The sequence below is a fragment of the Pygocentrus nattereri genome, chromosome 13, assembly GCF_015220715.1.
Source record: "Pygocentrus nattereri isolate fPygNat1 chromosome 13, fPygNat1.pri, whole genome shotgun sequence".
NCBI classification, from domain to species: Eukaryota; Metazoa; Chordata; class Actinopteri; order Characiformes; family Serrasalmidae; genus Pygocentrus; species Pygocentrus nattereri.
In genome coordinates, this window is record NC_051223.1 from 14,879,574 (window position 1) to 14,898,452 (window position 18,879).

At 39.8% G+C, this 18,879-nt stretch overlaps 1 protein-coding gene across 1 annotated transcript; it reads right to left on the reverse strand.

Moving 5' to 3' along the window:
- Positions 1 to 5,751: 5,751 nt before the first annotated feature.
- Positions 5,752 to 17,776, reverse strand: tmem130 (transmembrane protein 130). The gene is given in 8 exon segments (XM_037544283.1): positions 5,752 to 5,883; positions 10,393 to 10,508; positions 16,250 to 16,363; positions 16,366 to 16,445; positions 16,589 to 16,608; positions 17,087 to 17,148; positions 17,233 to 17,279; positions 17,595 to 17,776. Coding segments are annotated over 8 exon segments (753 nt in total).
- Between the last annotated feature and the right edge of the window lie 1,103 nt (positions 17,777 to 18,879).

Genomic DNA, 18,879 nt, shown 5'->3' on the forward strand with positions numbered 1-18,879 from the left:
AAAGCTCATGGTTTCTGAGGCACTACGGAACTGACGGCACGGCTGATCTAACGGAAATGGAAAGACCCGGGATTGGCAGAGAAAACAGCTGCAGTCATGCTCATAGATAAGTGAGTGGTTTCCAAGTGTGGAGAAAGGATGTTTTAGGCTTGTATAGCACGGAGGTCACCAATATTTGCTAGTGTTAGATTAAAAAAATACTACAGCATGACAGATCAATTTCATGAACATAAACACATGAAATGATCCATCCTGGCTGCTTTTAGTAGTAGATTTTTTTTTAGCTGATATCAATGAAAGTCTAGTAATTATGGGTCCTGTACCAAAACATAATCACTTTAATAATAGCAATGTTTAAACAAGAACTGTCCATTGAAGCGCTCTGTTTGGGGCAAAACTTTACATTTCAAAAACTTATGCTTAATTAGGAAGACCTGCACCTACCTACACTCCTTGGCCACCTTCTATGTAGGTGCACTCTATAGTTTTATAATTACTAACTGTAGCCCATCTGCTGTTGCATAATTTATTAGCTCTCTCTACCTAATTCATCAATGGAAAGGGAATTAACCAGATATTGTAGCTGTTTCTAATAAGAAACAAGGTACAGACAGGTAAGAAATTATAAGAAAAATCAACATAAAGTGTGCAAGTAGGATGATGGGCCACCATGGGCTACCAGAATATTTTTGATGTGCCTCAGAACAGATTCTGCATATCTCTGGATCTGTATTGAAGGGATGGAACACTATTCTTCCAAATGATATTCCCAAAATTAGTGTTTTGGTGATAGTGGTGGAGAGCGTTGTCTAACACTTTGGTCCAAAATCTACTATGGGTGTTCAACTGGGTTGAGATTTGGTAACTGTGAAGGCCATAGCATTCTGTCACCCCTTGTGCCCTGTGGACGAGACCACTCTCATCAAGACGGGATAGTTTCATCATAGGATAAAGATTCATTTTTTCATTCAGAAAAAAACTTTGCATTGGTTTCCCTCTAAGGAGGTAAGTAGACTCAAATCAAAACAGTAAAATGCCCCTCACAGCATATCAAGGGCATCAGACCTTCTCACTGTATGGGTTAAAGTGTTCAGACCATTCTCTTGGTGTGTGCCACACATGCACTGACCAGCTCGGGAAGAATATTGTGAAGGACTTTTCATCTGATGCTGAAGTTCCGGTCATTCATGTCACATTAATAAACCCTCTTTCAAAGTCACTTAGATCCTTCACTTTCGTCATCTGGATACTTAAGTCAGTGAGCCTCCTCAGTACTTTTATACATGCCACAGTGCATGGTAGGAAGTTAACTGCTTTAGGGTATCATGCAGTACATCTGTCTGGCATCTTCAATCTTTATGATAAAGATTCCATCTTTATGATGGAAAACATCTCCACTCATGTTTTCAGGTTTTTCCTCTAATTTGCCACCCATCTGTAGGTGTACCTAATAAACTGGCCATTTTAGTTTGTAAAAAATATATAATCCTTAATAAGGTAATATACAGGTAAGGTAATACATCAGATTTTTTCCAACATGCTGACCTAGTTATACACTATATGGCCAAATGTATTAGGACACCCCTCCAGTGTTTCAGCCACACATTGCTAACAGGTCAATAAAATCTAGCACATAGCCACCCTCTATACACAAACACTGGCAGTAGAATTTGTTGTACTAAAGAGCTTGGTGAATTTAAATGTGGCATAGTCATAGCACACTACCTTTGCCACAAGTTTGTGAAATTTCTACCCTGCTAGATCTGCCCCAGTCATCTGTAAAAGCTATTACTGTGAAATGGATGCATCTAGGATTGACTACAGCTCAGGCATGAAGCAGTAGACCCCACAAACTTAGTGGGGCTAAAGCACATAGTACGTAAAAATTGCCTAGCCTCTGTTTCATCGTCACTCAGAACTTCTAACTGCCTCTGGAAGCATCGGCATAAGAACTGTGCACTGAGCCTCATGAGCTAGCTGAGTGGCTGCATACAACCCTAAGATCACTATGTGCAATGGCAAACACTAAGTGGAGTGGGGTAAAGCACACCACTGCTGTACTCTGGATCAGTGAAAATGTGTTTTCAAATCAAACCAAATCAAATTTATTTGTATAGTGTTTTTTACAACTGATGTTGTCACAAAGCAGTTTCACAAAATTAAAGACAAAATAAATCATCTGGAGTGATGAATCACACTAAACTAACTGGCAGTCAGATGGATCAGGACCCGAATGATTGGTGCCAACAGTGAAGTTTAGTGGGATAGGGTTAAGGTTATAATGTCTGGGGCTCTTTTTCAGGGTTTGGGCTAGGCCCCTTACTGTCAGGGAAGGGTAATGTTAATGCCACAGTGAATAAAGGCACGTTAGCCAATTAAATGCTTTGACCTTTGACCTGAACTGGCAACAGTTGAGGAAGGGCCTGTCCTGTCCCTGCATGTCTATGAAGACATAGTTTGATAAATAAAATAACTCCACTGGTCTGCACATAGCCCAGCTCCATATTAATGTCCATGTTTTGTACTGGAAATTCCCAACAAACTCACATAGGTGTGATGGTCAGGTAGCCACAAACGTTTGGCCACGTAGTGTAGGTTTAAACCTGAAGGACTACAGGCATAAGCAAATATTATGGAAATTTTACAAAATGCAATTACATGTCCTGTGTCTTCTATATTGAGTTGATGCTATTGAACCTGCACATCAAATTTTGTGCACATTTTAATAACATTTTGCAAAGCTTTCCTGAGAAACTTGAGATGGTGTGAATTAGTGTTGATTCATTGTGATTATGATTCTGTGCATTGGAGAGATGCTATCTGGCTGCATGTTTCAAACAGAACAGTAGTTGACCTTCACCAGGCTCGGCTAACCTTTTTGCTGTGGCTATAATGAATGCTGAAATAAAGTATTACAAAGGTGCTGCCTGTAAGATCCAAAAGGCCAGTTGTGGAACGAGGACAGAATGAATGAACTATGACTTGGTCATAAACAGAAACTTATAAAACCGATTTTACTGTATGTACAACATCAGAAAGTAACTCAACATTTCTATGGCATTATTTGGATTTGAAGAGCATCAATCACGTTTTATAGCATTTCAGGTTCTAAATTCTCCACCTGCTGTAAGCTGCTGCAAATGTTGTTAGGTGAAGTATTCAAGCCCCATCACATCACACAAAAGCAATGGCTCATTGTCTGAGCTTAGTGGCAGAATCTTTAGTATTATAACGCATTACAGAGCTATCCGCTGTAACACAGAGACCTGTTTGACAGCTGCTCTTACATTAGAATATAGTATGGGTATCATTACAATATCCAAAACACTGAACAACTGCATGCGTCATAAAAAGACACAGCAGGCAAACAGCTATCTCTAACAAAGGCTACTATATTAGTCTTTCTGATCCAGGGGAAAGCTATAGACTGTGGCGGTTTACAAGCTGGTAGTATCTTATGTTCTCACATAGCCTACCTAATTTAGCTCACTTTTAAAATCCTTGCCAGCTGGCTCAGTCTGCCTCAGTAAAGGAAAATGAAAGATGCTGCCTGTATACAAACAGGTCAGGCCACATGATGTCATGCTTCATTCATAAAATGAATAAATAAACTGCATTTCCTTTGAAACACAGATTGTTCAATTGTGTTACTGTGCTAAATATAGCATGTGATATTTTGAAGGTAGTTACTGGCAAACATTAACATCAGCCATTAGTAAAGTTAAATCAGGAACAAATGCAACTGGTTAGCTATGTAGCTAACAGGTTGCTATAAATGTTTCAGTTAGTAGAAAATTGGTGCTGTGTCCAGTCACAGTGAACAGCCAGTGTGCAATGGTTTTTTATGATGCATTGGGGGAACTTTCAGGGAGCTAAAGTTCCAGTGCACTGGAACAAGTTTGACAATGAGACACTAAATGGCTCATCCCCTGGGTATTACTCTGAGTAATGAACTACAATGTTAGAAATAAAAGTTATGTGCAGGTACAAAGGATATACAGCATGAAATTGTACTCTCAAAGGTCCAACAGTGGTGTTAGGGTCCAATTGTGTACCTTAAATAGTTTTCTTCCCCAGAGAAAAAGTACATATTTGTATTTTTTCAGAGCCTAAATTTTTAAAACAGAACAATAAATTAAAAAGCCTGAAGACAAGACGGGGTTTGTGGGGTTAATACAACTTAGAAAATATAATTGCAATGTATTATGGCACAAATATGTTCCCTGATTAAAGGCACTGAGATGTACCCTTGAGGGTACAATCTATTGGATTGTGGTTAATTGTATGACTGCTTTATGCTTATTCTTTCAGAGCAGTCTATCAGAATAGTGTTTCTGTCTGATCCAATCAGGTCATCTTAGAATGGTCTACACTTTTTTATGCCTCTCTCATAAGGACATATCTTCGATACTTGGAAATCCTTGATATTCTTGGAAATTGCTGAGGCCAGTTGAGGGTGATAACGCTCTCTACAATTGCTGTTTGCTACTGCTGTCTGTGGGAGAGGGAATCAAACTGGTGATCTGTGAACATCTCTGTATAAAGATGTCTTGAAATAAATCAAAATGTCTCCTCTAAAGTGCACAATTATGTCTACTTTATTTTCAAAACTTCTATAATGACGTCAATATACTCCAGTGACAAGAGGGGTCCTGCCCCTTGACAGTTTTGTATCTTTTTTCCTGAGAGTGTAGGAAGCTCTTTAAAACACACCTATTAATTCACAACCATAGTTTTCATGTATGGACTAAACAGACCGGAACTTGTATTTTTTGTAATTTTATTAGTATTTATATAGTACTCAAACACTTTCATTAAAAAAGTGAGGAAAACTTAATTTTTCCATGATATAGGTCCTTTAATTGTCTTTTTGGAATCATGCTGCCTGACCCAAGCGATCAAAGAAGATTACAAAACCCAGCTTGTATAGTGTTGCAAGTTTTATTGGCCCGAAACTTCATTTGGAACCCCTATAAAGTTCACACTGCCAGCCAAATGCAATAGTCTTTTTACTTACATCTGATACATGTGACATTTTCTGGTTGAAATGAATCAGGATTGGTTAACTCAGCATGCTGTGAACATGAGAACAGAAAACAAGTTGCCTGCTGAAATGTCTGCAATTACATATAATTAGGCACTTTTTTTAGGAAAATAAAGCATATATTCAGCACACAGATATAGCAGGACTTCAGCAAGCAGCAGCAGTCCAGCCATTGCATTCAGTGACTGCATAAGAGTTCAAACCTGCTTAGGTAAAAACAGCAGCACAGGCATTAACAAAGAGAAAAGATGAGAAAGAAAGAAATGTCACAGGGTCCACACGCACTCTTCAGGGAATAGAGAGAGTGACGCAGATGGACAAAATGAAGCCCTGTTTGTGCTTTTGTATCAGGCTGATTCATCTGATTAGAGCATTTCTGTTCTGATGTTGAATGGCTGTATGTGAACAGTCAAAGACAGAACTGTGAGAAGTTAATTAAAAACATATTCCACATGTTCGGTGTGATGTAGAGACATAAGGAAAAGCCACTAGGTTCCATAAATATACTCTTAGCAAAAAGGTCTCTATATACCGAAAAAAGGCTCTACAATAATTATATACTTAATAGAGAGGAACCATTTAATGATTCAAAAATCATTTCTATATTCAAATAAACACATATTTTCTGAGTGTTTTTGAGAGTCTGAGTACTCATGATTCTACATATAACCACGCCACTCACTAAAGAACCATTTTCAAGGATGTACTTAATAAATCTGAGGCTGGAGTGCATGTTCTTTTCTCTCAGAGATGATTAAGGACACAGGGCCATCAGGAGTACCTGTTTGCTTTGTTCGAACTTCAGTGTCAGCGAAAGACAGGTAAGCCATAGCTTCTCCCTGGAACACACAAAATAACAGAAGGTAGTAGGTAAAATCTGCAATAAACGCTTCTGGAGAAAAAGCAGTGGCAGGTGTGATGAGACAGCATGGTTATATTTAAAAACTATTTATTCATTTCACGAGATTTAAATGCAGACTGCCTACATAAAAGTTCACAAAGACTATTAATCTAACAACACAGGTTTTCGAGTTGAAGCTTGTCTCGTGTGGATTTTATTAGTAGTAGATTGCCCTCTAGTGGAAAAATGCTGTATTACGTCCTGTAATATTTTTCATATGTAAAAATTGTTAAAATAAGATGTGAATAAAATAATATCACACACAAACACACACACACATACACTATTATACACACACACACATATATATATATATTTATTTATTTATTTAAACTGCTCAAAGAAATAAAGGGAACACTTAAACAACACAATATAACTCCAAGTAAATCAAACTTCTGTGAAATCAAACTGTCCACTTAGGAAGCAACACTGATTGACAATCAATTTCCCATGTTGTTGTGCAAATGGAATAAACAACAGGTGGAAATTATTGGCAACTAGCAAGACACACTCAATAAAGGAGTGGTTCTGCAGGTGGGGACCACGGACCACTTCTCAGTACTTATGCTTTCTGGCTGATGTTTTGGTCACTTTTGAATGTTGGTGGTGCTTTCACACTCGTGGTAGCATGAGATGGACTCTACAACCCACACAAGTGATTTAGGTAGTGCAGCTCATCCAGGATGGCACATCAATGCGAGCTGTGGTAAGAAGGTTTGCTGTGTCTGTCAGCGTAGTGTCCAGAGGCTGGAGGACGCTACCAGGAGACAGGCCAGTACACCAGGAGATGTGGAGGAGGCCGTAGGAGGGCAACAACCCAGCAGCAGGACCGCTACCTCTGCCTTTGTGCAAGGAGGAACAGGAGGAGCACTGCCAGAGCCCTGCAAAATGACCTCCAGCAGGCCACAAATGTGCATGTGTCTGCACAAACGGTTAGAAACCGACTCCATCAGGATGGTATGAGGGCCCGACGTCTACAGATGGGGGTTGTGCTCACAGCCCAACACCGTGCAGGATGCTTGGCATTTGCCAGAGAACACCAGGATTGGCAAATTCGCCACTGGTGCCCTGTGCTCTTCACAGATGAAAGCAGGTTCACACTGAGCTCATGTGACAGACATGACAGAGTCTGGAGACGCCGTGGAGAGCGATCTGCTGCCTGTAACATCCTTCAGCTTGACCGGTTTGGCAGTGGGTCAGTAACGGTGTGGGGTGGCATTTCTTTGGAGGGCCGCACAGCCCTCCATGTGCTCGCCAGAAGTAGCCTGACTTGCCATTAGGTACTGAGAGGAGATCCTCAGACCCCTTGTGAGACCATATGCTGGTGCGGTTGGCCCTGGGTTCCTCCTAATGCAGGACAATGCTAGACCTCATGTGGCTGGAGTGTGTCAGTAGTTCCTGCAAGATGAAGGCATTGAAGCTATGGACTGGCCATCCCGTTCCCCAGACCTGAATCCGATTGAGCACATCTGGGACATCATGTCTCGCTCCATCCACCAACACCACGTTGCACCACAGACTGTGCAGGAGTTGGCGGATGCTTTAGTCCAGGTCTGGGAGGAGATCCCTCAGGAGACCATCTGCCACCTCATCAGGAGCATGCCCAGGCATTGTATGGAGGTCATACAGGCACGTGGAGGTCACACACAATACTGAGCCTCATTTTGACTTGTTTTAAGGACATTACATCAAAGTTGGATCAGCCAAAAGTATTCACTCATCTGCCTTCACACACATATGAACTTAAGTGACATCCCATTCTTAATCTATAGGGTTAAATATGATGTTTGCCCACCCATTGCAGCTATAACAGCTTCAACTCTTCTGGGAAACCTTTCCACAAGCGTTAGGAGTGTGTTTATGAGAATTTTTGACCGTTCTTCCAGAAGCGCGTTTGTGAAGTCAGACACTGATGTTGGACGAGAAGGCCTGGCTCGCAGTCTCCACTCTAATTCTTCTCAAAGGTATTCTATCAGGTTGAGTTCAGGACTCTGTGCAGGCCAGTCAAGTTCTTCCACACCAAACTTGCTCATCCATGTCTTTATGGACATTGCTTTGTGTGCTGGTGTGCAGTTAGGTTGGAACAGGAAGGGACCATCCCCAAACTGTTCCCACAAAGTTGGGAGCATGAAATTGACCAAAATCTCTTGGTTTGCTGAAGCATTAAAAGTTCATTTCACTGGAACTAAGGGGCCGAGCCCAACTCCTGAAAAACAACCCCATACCATAATCCCCCCTCCACCAAACTTTACACTAGGCACAATGCAGTCAGACAAGTACCACTCTACTGGCAACCGCCAAACCCAGAGTCATCCATTGGATTGCCAGATGAAGAAGCATGATTCATCACTCCAGAGAACGTGTCTCCACTGCTCTAGAGTCCAGTGGCGCCGCTTTACACCACTACATTCAATGCTTTGCATTGTACCGCTGTGTCATTTTACATGGCCTACCACTTCGTGGCTGTGTTGCTGTCATTCCCAATCGCTTCCACTTTGTTATAATACCACTGACCATTGACTGTGGAATATTTAGTAGTGAGGAAATTTCATGACTGGACTTGTTGCACAGGTGGCATCCTATCACGGTACCATGCTGGAATTCACTGAGCTCCTGAGAGTGACCCATTCTTTCACTGTTTGTAGAAGCAGTCTGCAGGCCTAGGTGCTTGGTTTTATACACCTGTGGCCATGGAAGTGATTGGAACACCTGAATGCAATGATTTAGATGGGTGAATGAATACTTTTGGCAATACAGTGTGTGTGTGTGTGTGTGTGTGTGTGTGTGTGTGTGTGTGTGTGTGTGTGTGTGTGTGTGTGTGTGTGTGTGTGTGTGTGTGTGTGTGTGAAATGTCTCCATTAAATCATTTTTTAAAATGATTTTAAAGTAATTTATTAAAAGTATCAAATTAAAAATGTAAAAGATCATAACAACAACCCCAACACCAATATAAAAAATCATTATTATAGTAATACACTATTATTATTTTTTTTGTAAATAAATGCATAAAAAATACAACTCCAATTCCAAAAAAGTTGTGTAAAGTGTAAATAAACATAAATAAAAACAGAATTCAATGACCCATATTTTATTCACTATACAGCATAGAAACATATCAGATGTTGAAAGTGAGACATTTTACCATTTAATGAAAAACATTAACTTATTTAGAACTTGATGGCAGTCATGCATCCCAATAAAAGTTGGGACGGGGCAACAAAACTCAACTGCAACTAACTCATTACTGGGTATAAAAGAGCATTTTAGAGAGACAAAGACAAGGGACAAGGCCAATGGTCAATACCTGATGCCCGTGATTTTTGAGCCCTCAGATGACACTGTATTAAAAACAGGCATGATTCTGTAGTGGAAATCATGGTATAGGCTCAGGAAACCTTCCAGAAATCACTGTCTGTGAACACACTCTGCTGTGTAATCCACAAATGCAAGTTAAATCTGCATTATGTAAAGAAGCCATATGTCAACGCAACCCAGAAACACAGCTGTCTTCTCTGGGCCAGTGCTCATTTAAAAAGGACTGAGGCAAAATCGAAAACTGTTCTGTGGTCAGATGATCCAAAATTTTTTATTCTTTTTTTTTTTTATTATTATTATATTTTTTTTTTTTGTAATTCAGACTCAAGAGGAGAGGGACTATGCAGCTTGTTATCAGTGCACAGTTCAAAAGTGTTGTAGTGTACCTCTGTTGGTACATTAATGGTGTGGGCAGTTTACACATCTGGAGAGGCACAAAACATAAAACATTTGCTGCATCATGAAACGTAAAATCCGGCAAAGAAGACTCAGGATTGTTGAGCAGCTAGAATACTACATCAGACAAGAATGGGAAAACATTCCTCTCCCAGAACTCCAGTAATTGGTGTCCTCACTTCCCAGACATTTACAGACTGGTGTTAAAAGAAAAATGGTTGGTACACAAAGGTAGACATGACCCTGTCCCAACTTTTTTGAGAAGTGTTGCTGCCATCAAGTTCTAAATGAGTTAATATTTTTCATCACTGTATTATCACTGTATCACTTTCAACTTCTGATATATGTTCTATATTCTATTGTGAATTTAATTAATTTAATTAATCATCACAATAGAATATTCATCACACTGAACAACTGCATGCATCATAAAAAGATACAGCAGGTAAACAGCTATCTCTAACAAATGCTACTACATTAGTCTATCTAATCCAGGGGAAAGCTATAGCCTGCGGCGATTTACAAGCTGTAATTAAAAGTAATTAATGTAAATTGAATTACATTTTACACAGCGTTCCAATTTGCTTGGAATTGAGGTTGTACATTCAAATCTCTAATTTCGTTACCTCACTTTTTTGCTTAGCAATATAGTCTAGAATGACCCTGAGAGCACGTCTCTGAAAATATGTTAGGAAGAGCACTCAATTAACCATCTTAGACCCTCATATACACTCACCTTTGCCTTAGACTTGAAAGGTTCCTGCTGTGGGCGGCACACTGAGACAGTGATGAAGATGATGGTTGCAATAATCAGTGAAGCACAGGGCAAGATGAAGATAAGGAGACCCACCGCTAAGTAAAAAAACATCAAAGACAAGCACTGGCAGAGATACAGATGTATTTCACTGAATGAAATGAGACAAAGCTAAATATGACTCTGAGACACTCTGTTCCTCCTCTTCTAAGATGCAGACCAACTCTCTGAGGTGCTGATAGACATCTTCAACTCCTCTTTAATCCAGGCAGTTGTCCCCACCTGCCTGAAGACCGCTACCATCATCCCAGTCCCCAAGAACTCCACAGTGACAGAACTGAATGACTATCGGCCAGTAGCCCTCACCCCGATAGTCACTAAGTGCTTTGAAAGACGGGTTATGACCCACATCAAAGCCAACATCAACGTCACTGGGGATCCACATCAGTACGCTTACCGGAAAAACCGATCCACAGGGGATGCCATCTCCTCTGTGGTCCACACTGCCCTCACCCACCTGGAGAATAAGGATTCTTACATCCGTATGCTCTTTGTGGACTTCACATCTGCCTTTAACCCGATGATTCCCCAGACCCTGGCTTACAAACTCCACACACTTGGACTGAGCACCTCTCTCTGTAATTGGGTCCTTGACTTCCTGACTAACAGGCCGCAGTCTGTGAGGATCCACAATATTTTCTCCTCCACCATCATCCTCAGCACCGGCTCCCCTCAGGGCTGTGTGCTAAGCCCCCTCCTGTTTACACTGCTCACATATGACTGCTCAGCCGTCCATCCAGGCTGTCATATTGTAAAGTTTGCGGACGACACGGCAGTGGTTGGATGCATCACAAATAGTGAAGAGTCTGGCTATAGGCAGGAGGTGGAACACCTGGAGAGTTGGTGTAGTGAGAACAATCTCTGCATCAACGTGAAGAAGACAAAGGAGATGATTGTGGATTTCAGAAGGAACAACACCATCCCTCCCCTTCATACTATAAGTGGTCTCCAGTTATAGGTACTTGGGTGTACACCTAAGTAACAATCTCACCTGGAGTAATAACACTTCCAGCCTGATCAGGAATGCACATCAGCGCCTCTACTTCCTCAGAAGGCTGAGGCGTGCTGGACTCGGGAGCTCAGTCCTCACCTCATTTTACAGATGTGTGGTGGAGAGCATTCTGTGCTCCAGCATCACTGTGTGGCACGGAAGCTGCTCTGTGGCAGAGAGGAAAGCTCTGCAGAGGGCGGTGAAGGCTGCACAGAGGATTGTTGGAGTCAGCCTTCCCACCACCATGGACATTTACACCTCTAGATGCAGGAAAAGGGCAACTGGCATCATAAAGGACCCCACCCATCCAGCACACACACTTTTTGTTCCACTCCCCTCAGGTAGGAGGTTGCGGAGCATTAAGAGCAAAACTAACAGACTGAGGAACAGCTTCTTCCCTGAAGCTGTAAGACTCTCAAATCACTGCAATGGCACTTCATGTCCATGCTCATGTTCATGCTTGCTGTTACCGAATCAATGCTCCACTATATCATGCCTACACATGTCACTTTATACATTACCAGTATTAAGATTACACCTTTACCTCATACTCATACTGCTGTGGTCATTGCTGCTGTTATCTGTCCTCCCCTTTATGCACCTTCTATTTATTGTTTATTGTTTGTCACTTGGGGGTTGACTGGACCGTGAGTACAATGTTTCGTTCCACCTCATGTAACACATGTGATGTGAATGACAATAAAGCTCTCTTATCTTATCTTATCTTATCTTATCTTATCTTATCTTATCTTATCTTCTTCTTCACACAAGCAGACTGGTTTACCCTGAATTAGACCTCTAGATGAATATGAGTCAGTTGTCTGAATGTTATTACCTTGTAGAAGAACTCCAGTAAGCTAGTCTGTAATAAGCTAGTTTTTGAGAGTTACACGCCCATGGGTAAAGTGAAGAAGAAACTGTACCTTTCTAAGTGCTTTTAATCTCATGTTCAGGCTTATATGCTATATAACAAGTAAATTAATTACCTGTTCTATAGTCAACTATGTCATGCACCTGAATGAATCAGCATATACACATATACTTGATTTTTGCATATTTGTCACACAGTGGTTTCAGATCTTCATACAAAATGTAATATAAAACAAGGATAACATGAGGAAACAGAGAACTGCTTAAGTCATTGAAGGAAAAACTTTTTGCAACAGCTATATCACTTATGTGAAAATGTAACTGCTGCCCTAAACTAAGGTTGTGCTAAAAGTAGCAGCAACAACAGCAACTAAACACTTTCTACAACTGGAGATCAGTCTTTCATGTCACTTTGGAAGAACGTGGCCCACTCTTTCTTGCAGACTTTCTTTAATTCCAATAGAGTCTGGCTGTAGACAGGGGTTTTCGAGCATGAAGTGTGAACAGAATATTATTCCAAAAGGCTTTGGGGTAATCAAGGTGTTGCGAGATGGGCAAGCGCTGCTCTTGGTTAGCAGTGGTTTTAACCTTGCAGCTCTCCCCTGTATTCCGTTTTTTCTTAACGGAACCAGTTCTAATGGTGAAATGGCGCCGTTCCATAGATGTTCATCTAGGTTCTTTTGTGACTTCCTGGTTGAGACATCACTGTCCTCCTGGGGGAATTTTGGCAGGCCAGCCACTTCTTAGAAGACTCACCTCCACTCACCAAGTTTCCTCCTTTAGGAGATAATTCTTTTTATTGTGTTCCACTGCAGTCTCAGATGCATGTTCTCCCCGTGTCTGCATGGGTTTCCTCTGGGTTCTCCGGTTTCCTCCCACAGTCCAAAGACATGCAGTTAGGCCAACTGGACATGTTACATCGCCCCTGCGTGTAAGTGTGTGTATGTCTGTCTGTCTGCCCTGCGATGGACTGGCGACCTGTCCAGGGTGTATCCTGCCTTCCGCCCAATGACAGCTGGGATAGGCTCCAGCACCCCCCCCGTGACCCTGAGGGGGAAGCGGCTTAGAAAATATATATGTGTGTGTGTGTGTGTGTGTGTGTGTGTGTGCGTGCGCAGTTTCAGGGTCTTAGAAATGGTTTTGTAACCCTTTCAGGATACAGAAGTATATATTTCAATAACTTTCTTTCTCTCATCTTATCCAGACTTTCTTTTGATTATATATTGATAATGTACTACTTCACATTGCTGGAAAGATTCTATTTAAGTCATGTTTAGACTTTAAACAACTGGCAGTAATCAATCCTGTGCTTGTCTAGTTTAATTGATCCCAATTATCAACTAAATTTGTTAAATTGGTTGATTGAGTAACTGAGGGGCCAATTACTTTTTGACATAGTTGGCTTTCTCCTTTGATAAACGAAATGAACTGCATTTATGTTGCCTCAAGTAACCTTTTACTTTTGTTAAATTATGCTTGAAGATCTGAAACACGTATAACAAATATGCATTTTAGCAAAGTAATGTGGTACTACAGTAGTTTTAACCTGCTACATTTTACTGCTAGTCATTCACTATATCACTGCAAGTGGTGAAAAAGAGTTAAGTGACTGTTCCTTGTTGCTATACTAACTATACTATTATATAATATATTATAGTGTAGTATTATCTTGGAGGATTTGTACTTTATTCACATATTATTGAAATTCCCTCTCAGAATTCAGACAGGTTTAAATTTGCATGGGGTCCTGGAGTAATTTCCTCTTTTACAGGTGCTCTTCTGTGATTTTGCTGCCATCCAGGTGTGTGAGTGTCAGTGAGGAGACATTTACATTTACATTTTTTGTTTTTGCTGTTAGATTAAACTGTTAAATTAAACTGTTTAATCAAACTGTTAAATTGAACTGTTAAATTAAACTGTTAATCTTGGATATTTAAGTTCCTAAAACTAAACTAGATTGTGCTGTTCGAAATAAAATTAATTCTATAAATGATTCTGTACAGGTCAACATATGAGTTGGATTTTTTTAAGTAATGCACTAATGCACTTCATACAAAGGCATATTTTTTATTCCCTTCATTCTTTTAGACTATGAAAAAAGTCTGGTTGCGCATCTCAAGAACTATGAAATTTCTTTTATAATCAAAACATCCAATTTCACAACAATGCATAATAAAACACTCAATAGTTCAACATCACACCCCCAAAAAAGACAATGTTGAGTTTATTTATTTAAATTACTTTTTACATTAATATACAAGTATATTTAAATGTAGGTACTTTTGCCTCCAGTATATTTTTCAGTGCTCCATGCAATAGTGGCACAACAATGTGTATATAATCACTAAATGACCAAATCCAGTACCAAATCCAGTAACACACTCTGTGAAACTTCACTGTACTGAACTGTAACAGACCTTTTCATGCATGTAACCACTGAACATCCCGCACCCCTCTCCAGGCTTGTATTATCATCTCGAGTAGATTTCAGCTTAAGAAGTTTCTTTTCTCTATCACAGTTGTCAATAACGAACACTCATGATGTGTGTTGTGCCACACATACTGTCTTGCACATTGTCCTAGACAACTAGCTCCATCTGGATAGAACAGGTTTTCATTTTTATGCTTTCCATTATACAAAAGTCTTCTTCTTCCGGCTGCTCCCTTTAGGGGTCGCCACAGCGGATCATCTGCCTCCATCTTGCCCTATCCATTGCCTCCTCTACTTTCACACCAACCATCTCCATGTCTACCTTCACTACATCCATAAACCTTCTCTGAGGTCTACCTCTTCTCCTTCTTCCCGGCAGCTCCATCTCCAACATTCTTTGCCCAATATATCCACTAATATCCACTAATATTTCCATTATACAAAAGTGCCATGAGAATATGGTATCAGAAACCATACTGTGTTTCTTTTGGGGAGGTTGTCTCTATAGCACCTTGAAATTAACTGTTTTGTTATGCATTACTGTATCTTGAAGCTTGATGAGTTTAGGAGTGGGCAATATAGTTAAAATATTATATCACAATACTTCAAGCCATTTTCATGATATGCAAAATGCATCATGATGTATGATTTTTCTGAGATTTAAGAAGTTAACAGACAAAATAGAACCTGTAGTGCCACATATAAAATACTATATCAATAATAAGAAAACAACTACAATGATTTTTACTCAGTGTTTTACACACCGCATTGCACTTTATGCAATTAAACAGACCTAATTATGCTCACTTTGTAATGAAATGTAGTTATTCTGTCAGTGTTCTTCAAGTACTGACAATATCTACGATATGCTCAGAAAAGCATATTGTGACGTAATTTGTGATTATTATGTGATATATGATTACATTTCTGATTACATTTTTTTTGCAAATCGCATTATAGGCCCATTTCAAAAATTTGTATTTTTTTTTTTTATACTTTCTCAGATGTGAACTTTACACATATAAGAAATGTCAATGTCTATGTTATGATTAATACCACTTTTATTAGGGAACTAAACATGTGCGTTCAATTGTGTGACAGCTATTACGCTTTAAAAGCTTTTTATATCCAAAATTGTTACAAATGGATATACAGCATTTTGGAATTAAACTCTTCAGTTCTTGATATCATTGTGGGATGTGACATTAGCCGTGTATTTCTTCGTATGGGGCTATAACTGATTGACTAGTTTCAGCATAATGGCCAAGTTTTAGATTCTCATCTCAAATGAAGTGCTTCGATTAAAAATATCTCATTTTAAAGCTTAATAGTTTTTCAAGAAAAAACAGAGAGTAACAGCTGATACTCAAGGCTTAAATATCGGTGTAGGGATTTGGAAAGAAAAAGTGGAATGACGCCATCCCTACAAGGAATCTTTATTTGTAAGAGACCACATTAAGATATTTAATAGACTTTGCAGTACTTACGGTTCTTTTGCACATAGAGGTTGTAGGAGGCCTGGAGCTCGCTGATGTTGTTTTGGGCACTGAGGTCCAGGCAGTGAGGGCCCACAAATTTGAAAGTGTGGTTTAGCTTGAATCATAAAGTCTCACCAACTTGCAGGAAACTGAACCATATGATCAACAATTAGGCAAGACTCTCCAACAAAGCCATGCCGGCAGACTAGAACCATCATGTGACACACACAAACAGAATCAGTTAGAAGCTAGCATCAGGCTGAAACTGTCCTTCACACAAGGCATGCATTTTGCCAGTTACAAGCATTTCAAAAACAAAGTTACAGGCAATATATTCAGTCACTCCACTAGTTCCCTAAATTTGCCATCTGCGAGGTGTTAATCACATATCTGCAGCATTTGTATCAACTTATCTTTTCTCATTTTATCTTTGTATATTTTCTCAGCTGTCATTGCTGTTCTTTTGCAAAGATGTTAGCTTTGAGAGAACTCACCTTTGTTGTCATGGCTCAGGAAACTAGCAAAACAAAAAACTACCATTTTTGAGTCAGTCATGTGTTTAACCCCTCCCAGTAAACCATCTTCAGATTTATTTTTTAGTCCATTTATCCAATCAAATCAATTCAAATTAGGTCATTTGAAGTGATCATATGACGTGTTTTCAGCATTTTGGTTGTGGGTCTGTAAAGGACCTTTTTAATGTTTAAAGAACCTCAACATAATGCAAAGGCTTTATACCATTTAAATGTTTAAATGTTTCTTCTAGAATTGTAGGTCCAAGCCTAGAACCATTTAGGTGCCTTAATTTTAAAGTGTATAGTTATTTGTTAATACAAAAGATTTCACCTTCCAGCAATGAGAAAAGACAAAAAAGAGTGGCCCTCTCAGCTCAATACTAGTGATAGCATCTGGAAAAGAAGGGTCATGGAGCTTTAACAGGTACGTTGCATAAAGTCAGATGTTAGTCAAACATGACTCACACTGTAACTCACCTAAAACAATCAAATTCATGGAGTAGAGCCCAGTAAGTCTTACAGTCCTGGTTATATTGGCTCATACACTCAGTCTAAATGTGTAGCATCCTGATGAAGCATAGTGGCAGTGCAGGATTGGCTCCAGGCCCACACTCACATCCCTTAACAACATGAAGATTGTGTAAATTTGATGCATTTGCGAGATTTGGGATTATTCTTAAAGGAATACTATCTTTATCCATCACATCTGCAGCATATAGTCAATTACCACTGGCACTGACAATAACTTACTTAGCAAAGGAACAGAAAACCCTTTCATTTAAATAAGGCTTAAAATGTCAATGCTTAATGTCACCTTTATATAATAGACTATAGCTTACCCATTGCCTAGGTCCCAGGTGCACATGAACCTTGCTGTACGTAAATAGCGCTGGTGGTCAGAGAGCTCAAATGAAACCATGGTTGGGATGTTAGCAGCTAACTCTCCAGTGTCTCTTAGTTAAGTGGAATTCCCTTCTGTCTGATGAAGAGTGACTTTTCCCAAAACATGTCCTGATAACATGGTGAAATAATATTACACAACATGATGTAAATGCACCGATATGGAAAATGTGGGCTGATGCCGATATCTATAAATGTCAATATTTATAAAACAGAACTGGAACTGAATCATTACATTACATGGACATGTAGCATTTATTTGTATAGGGTTAAAAAGGCAAGACATTCTAGCACAGTGGCTCAGCATCACCTAAAAATTCTGCACCTCAACAGCTCAAATACATTGAAGTGAACATCTAAATATCTATCCAATTTGATATTTTAAATCAAAGCAGTCATCTGCCATACTGACATCATTCCAATATCATCATGCTTCCCCACAAAATAGCAAAGCAAACCAAAGTAGCCTGAATATGGCAGATAACTTACCAGATGACTGGACCAAACCATCAGGAATACAAAGTGCTTGCAAGGTGAAAACCAGAAGAAAAATAACGCAAACTGGGACATTCCGCACACTGTGGGGACAAAATAGACGACTGGTTACTAATGACAAAAACAAACACAAAATATGAACTAGTAATTAGAAAATCCTAGCTAATTTGGGTCCATCACTGAGTGTAGGGTAATCTATATTCACCAGCACATCTGGAACACATAAAGTTGACTCTCAGACAGCAGCTTAGAGTATGACAGAGTATGAAAGTGTGCCAACTATCAAGTCTCACATGTCTTAAATCTCACCCACGTGTTAAAGGCCTGTGTCCACCTGAATAAAGGACATGAATGTATAGTCTTAATTCTAGCAGAAAAGGAACCAAGTGCAAACAACATGCAAACCACAAGAGAGAGAAATGACTCACTTAATGACCAGAAGGTGGCGTCTGATGCAAATGAATGAAAGACACGATTTGTGACTTTACTGCTATGTTGACACACCCTTCTCAAACTTTGACTGAAATCCGCATAGATACCAGCAGCGATCAGCAAGGTGGAAAGCTAAGGGTCTCAGAGGTGGTTGAAATAAGCCTAGACTATAATCTAGTAACTCAAATGTGTATTTAAAGGGGAATTTCGAAATGTACACATTTCGTCACTCATGCATCACTTTTTTCAGATTTCCTTAAAGTGGTGGTGACAGGAACGAGGATGTTTAGCCACTTT